Source organism: Rhodotorula paludigena, assembly GCF_050403205.1.
Source record: "Rhodotorula paludigena JCM10292 DNA, Rt_paludigena_JCM10292v1_ctg13, whole genome shotgun sequence".
In the NCBI taxonomy this organism is placed as follows: domain Eukaryota; kingdom Fungi; phylum Basidiomycota; class Microbotryomycetes; order Sporidiobolales; family Sporidiobolaceae; genus Rhodotorula; species Rhodotorula paludigena.
This window is the reverse complement of record NW_027481445.1, coordinates 449-12,962: the sequence shown is the minus strand read 5'-3', so window position 1 is coordinate 12,962 and position 12,514 is coordinate 449. Positions and strand designations below refer to the sequence as shown.

Sequence of the window (12,514 nt, the reverse complement as noted above, 5' to 3'; positions counted from 1 at the left end):
ACCTTGTGTGCCGGGTGATTCGCGGCGTCCACATGATAGGCTTCCCTCTAGAAGGTTGGCTGCGTGTTTGGACTACCCGAGAAGTGGGCCTACAGCTGTTTTCACGTGTGTGCAACGCAAAGCAACAACTTTCTGATGCAGTCCTGTGAGCCTAAAGCTCAGGCGTATCAAGGCTGTGCTTTTGGACTCTGGGAGTGAATGCATGTCTGTATAGCTGCACGACGGGAAACCGATGAACATTATGTGCCGGCCGAACTGCCCGAACAGAAGGTGGGTCATCGGCGTAACAATCGCTTGCCCCGTTGTGACCCAGTGAGCTTGCGGACAGTCAGGCTCTGCGTTCAACGCTTCTACAGGGCCAGCTTTGAACACAGCTGCAGAGCTGCGGCGGCTGAGTGCCTTTTGCTCATTTGACCTTCTCAACTGCAACAAGGTGGGAAAGGCGTGCTAGAACATGCTGTTTCCTGCTGCTTCCATGGGTGTCTGCAGCCGCAGATGGTCAAGTTGACCTGTCAGCTGCAAGTGAGAAGCAGAGGAGGAGCTCAGGACAGCCGAGCGGAGACGGCCATTTGGCAGAATGCCAGAATGTGGAAGGACCGGCGGATTGTTTCCAACATCATGAGTCTGCACGCCCGTCGATGGTAGCCATTGACTATGAAAAGAAGCCAGCGAGCACCCTCAGAGCAATAAAAGCGGGCAACTGGGGAGCCTGGGGCCGGAAGGGCTTGCCTCTTTGCAGCCACCGTCCCAAATCCACGTCCGGCAGGCAAGTTTGGCTGTAGCATGCAGGCTCTAGCAATCATGAATGTCTCGGCCCGCGGTTGGAGAGTGGGAGTGGCAGGACTCAGACAGGAAGAGCAAGCGAAGCCTGGTTGATTGAAGGCAAGTTCAAGGATGCCGTTGGCACAATCTGCAGGCTGGGCATGGTTAACCCGAAGGAGAATACGGAGCGGAGCAACAGCGAGCGGCAAAAAGTCGCAATGGGCTGTCCGACGGCCGGGAAGCAAAAAGAGAGAAGACACGCCCAATGTGGGGCTCGAACCCACGACCACCAGATTAAGAGTCTGGTGCTCTGCCGACTGAGCTAACCGGGCGATCTGGATTGCGCTGGCCCGGCTTGCCATAACATTGCTGGTAAGCTCAGCTGCCATCGTCGCTTCCTTACCGGCTTCTCAACAAGCATTACCCGTCTTCCGCCTAGACCGCACTGGACTCCAGCGTCTAATGAGCCTATGCAGAGCCAAGGAATGGGCAGCGGTGCGATGGTAGCCTCCAGGCGAGACTCGCGCCACCTTTCGCTGTCGGACAAGGCTCTCCATCTTCCTTTTCGCACTTTGAACGTTGTCAGAATAGTGCTGTCAATGCCAGTCTCAAGCCGGCGCATCACGGCACGTAAATACAGTATGTAGGACCAGAGGAGACGAACGAGAAAGGTTTGAGCCCAGTTCAACAGGTGAACGCCTGACTGCCGCCCTCAGGGTAGTACCAGAATGCGACGGCAAGGATGATGTAAACCTGAAAGCAAAGTTGGTGAGCCCAGACGCTTCAGCCAACCGGCAGAGGAGCATCTGCACCATCATGAGGAGGAAGCCTTCGAGCCAGTTTGAGCGGCCATCTGAAATGGTGTAGTTGACGATAAGAACGCTCAGGAACAAGCTCTGCCAGCAAACAAGGGTAAGCAACCTCTTTGGAAGCAGGGCATGACGCGAGTAACGCACGATGGACTCGAACGGATCAAAGAGGAGCGAAAGCGGCTTGTCCATGATCCACCCAAGGACGGTCATGAAAGGAATGACAAAGAGACTGAAGTTGTCGACGTGTCAGCATGGCGCTGCCCTCTTCAACCATGCAAATCAACATACGCAATCTGGATGCTCGAGCCAACGGCCACGCCCATCTGCAAGAGCATGACTGGTGTCAGCGGTCTATTAGCTGCCCGCAGAAGCGACTGAGCTTACCGAGAGATCAATCTTGTCGTGCACCGAAACCGTGACTGTGCAAGTTTCACGTAAGTCTGCGTCCTGTCGCCAATCAGGATGCTAAGACGAGAAGGGACGGACCTGCGGTGACATGCTCAGCGGCATTGCCCACAATCGGAAGCTGCACCGTCATCAGATGAGCTCAAACGTCAGGTAACACTGCAAGAGCCGGGCTCACGAGGATCAGGCCGACCCATTCGACGCTGATCTCCGGATGTTGTTCCGTCAAGCCGTTGATAGAATCAACAAGAAACTCAGCGGTCACGGCCACGAGAACCTGCACCAGGCAAAGCGTGAGTACCAAGCTTGCAGAACCCTGCGCTATAACGGGCGAAGTTACGGAAAACTCACCGTGACAACGACCAGGAGCGCAAGCGCCACCCACTTGTTCAGCGATGGGGTCTCCTCCTCTTCTTCCTCTCCGTTGCGAGCTTCCTCAAGCTGACGTGGCCGACGAGCGCTCTTCGCCTCCTTGAACGCGCGACGATTCTTGAGGCCCCACACAGGCCTACCTTCGCGTACAACGGGGTCGTCCGGGTCAACCGGACCTTCCGCGTAAAGGTGCTGGTGCGTGAAGAGCTGGAAGAAGACTGGTAACGGGTATGGGGTGAAGCAGGAAGTCAAGCGGGCGAAAATAGGCGTGAAGGTGGTCAGCGCCTCGTGTAGAAGTTGACCTGAAGAACGGTCTTCAGACGTACGGTACGCCAAATAGACAACAAGGAGTATGACCGAGATGCCGCGAGACATCTTGAGGATACGGTCGCGCTCGATTTCCGGCGACTGATTGTCCGCAAAGGCAGCATTGTAGCCAGCGGGGAGCAGGATTGCTATGTGCGCAGAACATGGTCAGAACTGTGCTGCTCACAACCAGTCATGAGAATGGACTGAACCGATAACGGAGATCACGAGGAGGGACGAGTTGAGCTGCGCAGCCGTGTCCTTGAAGCCTTGCTCTGAGAAACGCACACCGCCAGCAAAAAAGCACCTGGCAAGAGAAAAGATCAACGCCTGCAAGCCCTGACGCCGTAAGGACCGTATCGTACATTCCCAAGACGAGAAGCAGGTTGCTCAGGATGGACCCCAGCAGGGAGGACTGCACAACCTGGATCTCGCACTTCGCCAGAGCGATGATTGCGACAATGAGCTCAACGGCATTGCCAAGAGTGGCGTTCATGACTGCAAATCCGCACATCAGTCATGCGCCGCAAATCAATTTCCTCTGAGGAAAACGCACGGCCGCCGAGAGTCTGACCGACTCGGATAGCGAGCTCTTCTGTACCGAATCCAAGAAGCTTTGCAAGCGGGATGACGGCTGTACGTCCGAATTCTGAACCGTCAGCTCAGTCGTGACCGTCCAACTGTCTGATCCCCAAACTGACCGAGAAATGTGAAGACAAAGACGACTGCACAAGCACGCGAGTTTCAGTGATTGTACTTTTCACAGTGAGAGCCTGGGCCCCAGTGCGAGACAAACAATAGGCCGGACAACGTACTTGTGTCGTTTTGATCGGTAAAGTGCAGTGCCCAGCCAACCTGAGATGACAAGGGTCAGTATTGGGTGTGCTGCGGCAGAAAGGAGCACAAAGGCGCGGACCGGAATGAACACAAGCAGCAGGTTGAGCCAGCTTGCAAAGACGATTGCTTTGAGCGAGTCCGCGACAGTTGGCTCCTTGCGGATGGGACGCTCCGCCACGAAGAGATCCGTCTGCGGAGCAGAGCGTCAGTCCGCTGTAAGATATGCATTAGTATAGACGTACAAGGCGCTGTCGAAGCGGCGGCATCTCTGAGCCGCTAGTCTCCCTCGTCCCACGACGGGAGGAGCGTGCACTCCTCGCCCGCAGGTTCCCCGCCCCGCCACCGACAACATCGTTCGCCATTGTGACAGCTGCCGAGCTGCGCCTGCGCGTTTGAGCGTCGCTCGGCAACGGGCCATGCTGTTTTTCGGTGACCTCGTCGGCGGTGGTGCGCGTCGACGCGGAGAACATTTCCGCCTCGCCGTCTGGAGATGTCGAGCGTGCACCGTCCATGCGGTCCGTGTTGTCTACTTGCGGTGAGGTCGCGCCGTGTGTTGACATACTGTGGGGCGTTCGATGACGAGGCTTCTTGTTGACGTTGGTAGGAGATTCTGCAAGCGCTGGAGGAGCGGCGTGCGCGCAGGAGCAGCTCGAGTGACTCAGCTGGACGCAGAAATTCGATTGCGCAGCGTGCAGCAGCTGAGCCGCAATGCAAGAGCGTAGAAGGAGCGAGAGAAGCGGAGGAAGCAGCAGGCTAAGTTTGGCAGGACGAGGCGGTGCAGCGATCGAAGCGACTTGCTTCGTCGTCGAGCCATCATGCACGGGCAAATGACGAAGTTGCGCGAGCAATCCAAGCGGAGTCGAGCCACTGCAAACACGCACAGAGGGCGGAAAAGCAGGAAAGCCGCACGCGAAAGCAGACTCAGGCTCAGCTCTGTTGTTCAGAACTCGTCATGACGAGCGAAGGTTGGGCGCAAGTCGGGCAAAGGAGAGCGGGCGTACGCAACACACTTGCTCCACGCACTGCGACCCGACATGCAGCGACATAAAGATGCGTGCCCTGCGCCGTGACGATTGTCCGCTCCCAAAGAGAGACAAGCGGCAGCAGCAAGTCTATGTGAAAATAAGAATCTGTCAACTCCAGCTACAGCCTGCGGCCCTGCGTAGCCGCCGCCGCGTCTTCCACGAACTCCTGATAGAATGGGAGCTTCTCCCTCGTCCTTCTGTCGCGCGGCTCCTCCTCCTCCTCGCGGGCTTGCTGCACATCCTCCGTCAGCTCCTCTTGCGCATCCGCTCCCTCGTCTCCAGCAACAACCTGCACAGGGAGGCGCCCGACGCTGACACCCTGCCCTTTTGGCCCGCCGAACCCGCGTCCCGAGAGCGAGATGCTCAGGACGTATTCGCGCTCGAGGTGCGGGAGCCGGAAGGTCTGTCCGAGTGCGGATGGCGCAAGCGGGAGCGAGAGCGGGAGGATGTGCGTGGCGTGCGGTGCGAGCGAGAGCGACGGAGGCGCGGACGAAGCCCTGAGAGAGGAGCGGGAGCAGACGGGTGCCGATGAGGCGGACGGGCTGAGCTTGCGCTTCAGGCGGCTTGTCAGACTGCTTGATGCGGACGTCGAGGGTGCAATGGATGGCGCCGGCGAGGACGCAAAGCCGGAAGAGGCGGTGCTCTCGCGTGAGAGCGGGCCTTCGTCGCAGTTGTCGGCGAGCGGGATCTCGGCGCGGTGCACTTCGGTAAGCGACATGATCGGCTGAACGGCGGATCCACTGCGTTTGAGTAGTCGCTCGTAAAGAATGAGCGTGACGGTGGTGACGAAGATGGGCCGGGACGGCGAGGAAGGCACGAGCGACGACGGGGTGGTCGGGACAATGTGCGAAAGGTGGAGGATGAACGGGAGCGCTTCGGCAGCCTGCGAAATGCGCAGCGGCAAAGGTAAAGACACCTGTCCAGTCCACATTGTCAGTCTGGCGCCGAGAGAAGGAAGACGACAAGGCGCACCTCGCACCGCAGCGTCCTTGCCTTCCGCATCCCGTTGCCAACCCTGACGTCCTCAAAGTATGTCATCCACCGCCCGTCCTCCATAAGTGCCGTGCGCGCTTCGTCCACCGGCTCCTCCGCAACACGCTTCGTCCCGAGCAATTCGTCGCGCGGGTCCCGGCCAAGCGAAGGAACCGTCACCTTGGATGAATCATGCCAGGCGCTCTGGTAGTCCTCGACGTGTCGATCGTGCGGCGCCAAGGGGAAGGTGATGCGCTTGACGAGAACATCGGGAGTGGAGCGGAGCAAGCCACGCGACGAGAGCTCGCCGCTTGCCGCAGGCGAAGGATCAAAAGAAGGAAGTTCGTCGAAGGTGCCCGAAGTGGAGGACGTGCGCAGCATGACTTCAACGATCCAGTCGACCGAGCCGTCGCGCAAGTTGGCGGGAGAATAGGTTGGAGGTGGACAGCGTTCGTGCTTCATCAGGTCGGTCCGCGACGCGGGAGGGCACCATGCGGGGTTGGCGAAGCTCGAGTGCGTCGAGGTCGGCAGAGTGAAAGCGAAAGGGAACGACTGAGTCGAGGGAGATGAGCCCGAGAGGCTGTCGCCGACGGGAAGGTCGAGTCCCTCGCCGTCGGGGAGGGCGTAGCCGCGGTGGTATTCGGCTTGGTCACTGTACATAGGGACAGCCGACGAAGGGTCGGAACCCGCCGAAGGATGGACGTAGGCGAAAGTGGTGTAGATGACGGTGCTCTGCCAGTAGCACCGCACGACAAGGCTGCGGGCATTGCGAGGGTCAGCTTGGTCATTCAACCTGACTGATTGGCACATCAACAGACCTGTACACCGTCTGCTGCTTGAGCCCTTCCTACGGCTGAACCGTGACCTTCCCACGCAGCGACTGCCCGCTCCTCCAAGGCCGCGCACTGCCTGCACCCTCGAGGTCCACCTTGACCGTCCACCCCGACTCGTGCACCTCCGCCTCGGGAGTCACGGTCGGCAAGATGAAGCGTTCACGGCCGTCTTCGCTCTTGATGACGGGGACGACGTGCGGAAGAGGCGGTGCAGGGACAGCCGCTCGAGGTGCTGCACGCGCCCGAGAGCCCAGTTCAATGCTTGGCGGGAGGGCGGCAGCGAGTGCAGCCATAGCGGATAGGCAAGCGTAGAGGAACGACAGAGCGAGCTCGCAAGCAAGAAGACAGACACAGGCAATGGAAGACGGGCGAAGCCGCGGTCGGTCGGCTTCGATCATTTAGCGCGGAACCGAAACTGTCCGACGCCGACCGCGGCGAGCGTGAGGGGGAAGTGAACGTGCAATTCACAGGCGACCCCAGCGCGTGGCGTCGTCGTCGCCTGCACGCGTCGACGACTCGCGACTCCTGACCCCCCGGCCGAACGCCCCTCCCACTGCTGCCGCTCCGCCGATCACGCCCGGGCTCGACTCGCGCACCCGCCGCTCAATGCGTTCAAACGCGTTTCCGCCGTCGGTCTGGCCGCTCGCGGGACTGCCACCGAGCGCAGACGATCCGCGCGAGACATAGGAGGAGAAACCGCGGGAGGTGCCGCCGTGGCTGCGGCGCTCGGCGCTGCCGAGCGCGCCGAGGCGCAGGTGGTCGTGCTCATCGTTCGGGCCGGTCGACGTCTCGCGCGAGCGCAGCGCGCCGCTGTGCGATCGTCGCTCGTTGTCGTGTCGCCGCAGGTGGTGTCGCGGCGAGGGCGAGTCGCCATTGCCGGACAGGTCCTGCAAGCGCAAAGGCGTCGAGGTCGATGCGCCACCGGTGACGGGATGCGGCTTGTAGTCGAGCTGGAGGGAAGAGGCGGAGACGGAAGTGAGGAGCGGCGAAAGGGCGAGGCGGAGGGCATCGCTGTGAGCGCAACGATGGCATGAGTTGTTGACCGCGGAAGGACTTGTACACGAAGAGGGATGTACCGGATGATGTCACGCTCGGCACGCGAGCTGGGCGCCACCCAAAGCGACAGGATGTCCTCGTCCTTGCGGACGGAAAGAACGACGCCATTGACCTTCTCGCCGACCCGTTCCTCTTCGCCGCCGATGCGCTCGCTGACGAGTGCATATACCACCTCTTCCCACACGCGATCTGCGACGCCCTTGCGCAGGCGCAGAACCCAACGTCCGCCGCCGACGTTCGCGGCGTCCTCCCATGCGGGTGCGATGGACGAGCGGAAGACGTTGTAGTCGCAAATGACGTTGGACGGAGAAGGAGGCGAGTTGGGAGAGTCGGGGGAGAAGATTGTGTGCGTCGAGTGCGCGGAACCCGGGAGCGCGGACGGGGGTACGAGGTGGGCGAGGAATGGGTGGAGAGACTCGATCTGCGAGGTCGTGTGCGTTCAGCGTCTCAGAGAGGAGAATGATGGCTGAGATTGACGCACACTGGAGAAGCCTCCCAGCTTGACAACGCCGCCCTCCCAGTCCTCGCGCGACTCCTTCTGCGCGTTATTCGCCGTCTTGCCCTGCTCGTCCTTCTTGCCGCCCTTCGTACCACCTTGACGCTGAGCGAACCACACGTCCCACGTGTACTTGAGCGGATGAATGGCGTCCTCGGGTGCCTTGGCAATGGTTACGTTCGGAGAGGTGTTGAGCGCGAGCGAGAGGGACGGGCCGCCCTGCTTGCGCTGCGGCGTGCCCCAGATGTCGCCCGCGGGCGCAGGAGGAGCTCCGAGCGCCTGTCCGGTCAGCGAGGAAGATCCACGCGTCTGGGTCGACGGGAAGGACGGCTCCCGACGGCGCGAGTTCTGCGAGAGGAGGGAGGAGCGCGACGACATGGTGGCGGCGGGGGCAGCGACAGATGTGGACGAAGGGTTTTGACGGATGCTGGATGCGGTGCGCTCGCGTCTGAGCTGCTGCTGGGCGTGTACAGGCGCCGTGGTGTGTGAGGAAGCGAGTGCGAGCTGGGGCCGGACGAGTCGGGCTGCGAGAGGCGGTGCGATGCGATGCGAGGGGCAGGTGCGAGTACGCTGGTCTAATGTGCGTCTGTCTAGTCGTGCGGGCAAGCGATTCAAGGGGCGAGGGCGGGGGAGAGGACGGGGAGAACTTCGCGCCCGCTCGATTCGGCACAGCATCGGACTCCGCGGACTCGACACGCGTGCTGTCTTGAATGTGCAAAGAATGTTCAACACTCAGACCAGGGACAGGTTCTGTTCATTTGTCCCTCAGCATGCCGAATCAATCGCCACTCCTCACAGCACTGCATTTCCCTTCTCCTCTTGCCCGCCGATAGTCGACCGTACACACTGCTGGATCTGCAAGCTGTGCGTGGGAATGCAGCAGAGAGCTCGCTGTTGTTTGCCGAGGACATCCGGATTTAGGTAGCAGCCGCACGGCAAGTCTCCGAGCGATGAGAGCGGCCCTCGGACTGCTTGCTTCTCTCGCTCTCCTGCCCCGGGAAAACGCGGTGCGAGCATGCCGCCAGACCCGCCTTCGCTGGCGCACCCACCCGTGGCCTCGAGCAGCGTCGTCGACGTGCCAGCGCTGCCGACTGCGCCGTCTTCGCCGGGCAACATACCACATGCCGATGCTGCACTCGATCCTGAAGCGACGCTTGTTAGCGGTACGCCGTCAGAAGATCCAGCGTGGCGGGGAGACGGGCACGTGACGCCCCCGGCGCCACAACACAACCGATCAAACTGTGGCCGGTCAGAAGACGACGAGCTACCCGTTGTGCGACGAGCCGTGACGAGCGGGATGCTGGCGACTCCGCCCTACACAATTCACTCGCAGAGAATGCGGTGGTTCATCGTCATCATGGTCGCACTCGCCGGCCTCTTCTCGTGCGCAACCTTCTCCCGCTCTTCCGCGCGAGCAACCGGACAAGCTGACCTGTCCTTCTCCGCCTCCTCCTGTGCCGTCTTGTCTCATGCATCATTTCAATTAACGCCGTGCTCCATCCTTTGGCCCGTCCCCTCGCTCGACGCCCCTTCGACCTCAACGAACTGCTCGTATACAGTCCGCTTTCCGCCAACATCTACTTTCCCGTCATCCCGAGCATCGCCGACGACTTGTCGACCACTGTGGAGGACATCAATATCTCCGTCACGGTATACATGATCTTTCAGGGCATTTCGCCGTCCTTCATGGGCGCGATCTGCGATGTTCTCGGCCGACGCCCCGTCTACATCCTAACGTTCATCATGTGCGTTTGCCTCTGCAAAGCTGTGTCTGTGCAGAACTTGCTCGTGCTGATTCTGAGGCCTCTCACGCATTACAGCTACCTCGGCGCATGTGCCGGTCTCGCCAACACGCACAGCTACGCCCTGCTCCTGGTCTTGCGCTGCATCCAAGCCGCCGGATCAGCTTCCGTCATCGCTATAGGCTCCGGCTCAATTGGCGACATTGCGCCTCCTGCTGAGCGCGGCATGTTTATGGCTCTGTTCGGCCTCGGGTGCGCTGTGCGGTGCCTTACAAGCTGGCCGCAGGCTGCTCACCCACCTTGCCCAACAGGCCCATGGTCGGTCCATGCATCGGTCCCGTTGTCGGTACGATCGCTTTGCCGTCCCCTGTGTCCGTGGTTTTCTGACGACCGATGCTTCCGCAGGGGGTGTGTTGGCGGACCACTTCGGCTGGCAGTGCGTATGTTGTCATTGTCTGCCGCGTGACAAGCATCGACGCAACCTTCTACAGGTCGCTCTTCTGGTTCTTGTTCGCGTTCGGCGCGGTCGTCCTCGTCTTCCTTGTCCTCTTCCTTCCCGAAACGCTCCGCTCGCTCGTCGGCAACGGCTCGATTCCTGCCCGCGGCATCAATCGCTCCGGCGTTTCGATCTGGCACGAGCATCAGCAGCGCAAACGGCAAGGGCCGCGCGACGAGGAGGCCGAGGCGGCGAGTCTGGCGGCGAAACCGCCCCAGAAGGGCTGGAAGGACGTCAGACCTTTCGCGCCGCTCAAGATGTTCCGCGAAAAAGACGTCGTCTGTGTCCTCGTCTTCAACGCCGTCACGTACACGTCAGTACATTCACGCTGGGCTCAACGCTGTTCTGCCTGTCTGCGTCGCCGAGATGGCTCCTAACCCTGTCATGCCGCCACAGTCTGTTCTATACCGTGACTACCTCGACCGGCTCGGTGTTCAAGGACACCTACGGCCTGAACGAGACAGAGCTTGGCCTGTGCTTCCTTGCGAACGGTGTCGGCTGCCTTCTTGCCACCTTCACGGGCGGCCCGCGCATGACGGCCGACTACAAGCACGTGCGGCAGCAGGTCGAGCGCAAAAAGCTTGCTGAGGGAATCAGCCTCGAAGAGCAGAAGCGCCAGCAGAAGGGTCAAGATCAGAATGACTTGTCTGCGTTTCCCATCGAGAAGGCGCGGCTGCGATCCATGCGTGCGTCTCTGCCTATTCCTTGCCGTTCAGCCTCGTGTGCCACGCGCTCACAGCTGTCAACGCAGCGTACTTCTTTTTCCTGCTTGTCGCTGCAACAATCGTGTACGGCTGGGTTGTAGACCGTGGCGTGCACATCTCGGTGCCGCTCATCATGCAGTTCATCAGTGCGTCCTTGATGTATGCCTGAGGGTGGAGTACTCGCTGACTGTCCGCTACCGCAACAGTCGGACTTTCAGTCACGTCCGTGTTCAACATCGTTGGCACGCTGCTGGTCGACCTGTATCCGGGCCAGAGCGCATCGGCAACTGCAGCGTGCGTCCCTCATAGGATGTTCTCCTGTGTGAGCAGATCCGCGTATTGATGGACTTCTGTCGCACAGCAACAACCTGATCCGATGCTGTTTCGGCGCAGCAGGAACGGGCTTCATTGAGCCTCTTTTGAACCGCCTTGGCGCAGGTGCGCACTTCCTTTATCGCGCATGTCCTGACATTTGCCAGATGGTAGGAAGGAGATGTGCTGATGCCTTGCCGTCACCACAGGCTGGAGCTTTACGATGCTCACCCTCATCAACTGTCTCTTCATCCCGCTCATGCTCCTTGAATGGCGCTACGGCATGAAGTGGCGTGCCGAGCGGGCCGCACGACTCAAAGCGGCAAAGGACCGAGCCGAGGAGCGGGCGCGGGAGCAGGGGCGCGTGCTGGAGAAGAAGCGCGAAGGAAAGACTGCGGCCTGAGAAAGCCTCTCCTTGATAGATATCTGCTTGCTGGTTGTGCATCACTCTGCACGCATTCACCACGTTCTGGTCCATAGATGTTCTTCTGCATTGACAACGCATCACATCTTTGCGTTCGTCTTGCGTTCGTCCGCAGTCAAGTGTGGCGACTTGGCGCGAAGTCGATGTCTGCAGTAAGTCCTCCTGTGTTGTCTGCAGCAGTTATGGACATGCAGGGAAGCTGCAGATCCCGTTCTCGCCGGCTCTCGAACACTTGTGAACAAAGATGTAATAGCAAGGGGGCTCGCCCAGCCTATACTTAGCCCGGTTAGCTCAGTCGGCAGAGCACCAGACTCTTAATCTGGTGGTCGTGGGTTCGAGCCCCACATTGGGCGGAGCTTCTCTCTCTTTTGCCTGGCGGGCCTTCGAGGCCGGCACAGCGCACACATCTCGCGTTCTTTTGCTGCGCTTGGCTCTCTCTCCTGTACACTGGCCGAGTAGAATTGCACGTGCTATTCTGGCGGTGTGGCACTTGCCGCGTGTCGCGCACTGGCCGGGAGACCTGGCTGCGGCCTTCGCGCCTTCCGCACATCCGGAAGTCTGACCGGCCTCAGCGAGGCACTGACAAGCGCAAGACAGACCGCAAGGAGCGCAGCGGGCGGTCGGACTGCTCGAACGCAAAAAAGAAAGGATACGCCCAATGTGGGGCTCGAACCCACGACCACCAGATTAAGAATCTGGTGCTCTACCGACTGAGCTAACCGGGCGAGTCGGGGGCGCGGTCTGGCCTTGCATATACATGGCGTGCTGCAAAAACTCGCCTCGCCTCGGTGCCGAGTGATGCGCACAAGGCTCTTTCGGACGAGCAACGCGGTCAGGAGGTTGAGGTCATTGGACCGCCCGGCGGAGGGCTTTGCAGGAGCCACGAAACAGCTTCCTGGCCGCAAATCTCGCCCATCCTCGTCGTCGAAAGCGACTCTGACCGACCTAGCGCGATTCTCT

At 60.3% G+C, this 12,514-nt stretch overlaps 4 protein-coding genes across 4 annotated transcripts; 1 reads left to right on the top strand and 3 right to left on the bottom strand.

Moving 5' to 3' along the window:
* Positions 1-1,446: 1,446 nt before the first annotated feature.
* On the bottom strand, positions 1,447-4,054 carry JCM10292_002689 (uncharacterized protein; the record flags this gene model as incomplete). The annotated part of the gene is made up of 16 exons (XM_076648045.1): positions 1,447-1,515; positions 1,575-1,658; positions 1,719-1,803; positions 1,863-1,897; positions 1,959-1,993; positions 2,061-2,100; positions 2,158-2,256; positions 2,331-2,569; positions 2,678-2,806; positions 2,870-2,964; positions 3,023-3,155; positions 3,214-3,291; positions 3,359-3,382; positions 3,473-3,512; positions 3,574-3,684; positions 3,737-4,054. 16 exons carry the CDS (start codon positions 4,052-4,054, stop codon positions 1,447-1,449), a joined length of 1,614 nt encoding a protein of 537 aa, XP_076506268.1.
* Positions 4,055-4,637: 583 nt separating this feature from the next.
* On the bottom strand, positions 4,638-6,617 carry JCM10292_002688 (uncharacterized protein; the record flags this gene model as incomplete). The annotated part of the gene is made up of 4 exons (XM_076648044.1): positions 4,638-5,435; positions 5,492-6,248; positions 6,310-6,334; positions 6,398-6,617. 4 exons carry the CDS (start codon positions 6,615-6,617, stop codon positions 4,638-4,640), a joined length of 1,800 nt encoding a protein of 599 aa, XP_076506267.1.
* Positions 6,618-6,788: 171 nt separating this feature from the next.
* JCM10292_002687 (eukaryotic translation initiation factor 4E) lies at positions 6,789-8,254 on the bottom strand (the record flags this gene model as incomplete). The annotated part of the gene is made up of 3 exons (XM_076648043.1): positions 6,789-7,335; positions 7,401-7,801; positions 7,862-8,254. The coding sequence occupies 3 exons, from the start codon at positions 8,252-8,254 to the stop codon at positions 6,789-6,791; spliced, it is 1,341 nt and encodes a 446-aa protein (XP_076506266.1).
* A 637-nt stretch (positions 8,255-8,891) lies between these two features.
* On the top strand, positions 8,892-11,533 carry JCM10292_002686 (MFS transporter; the record flags this gene model as incomplete). Its single annotated transcript, XM_076648042.1, has 11 exons — positions 8,892-9,259; positions 9,436-9,621; positions 9,697-9,870; positions 9,930-9,964; positions 10,024-10,054; positions 10,110-10,427; positions 10,511-10,800; positions 10,866-10,964; positions 11,025-11,112; positions 11,180-11,256; positions 11,340-11,533. 11 exons carry the CDS (start codon positions 8,892-8,894, stop codon positions 11,531-11,533), a joined length of 1,860 nt encoding a protein of 619 aa, XP_076506265.1.
* Between the last annotated feature and the right edge of the window lie 981 nt (positions 11,534-12,514).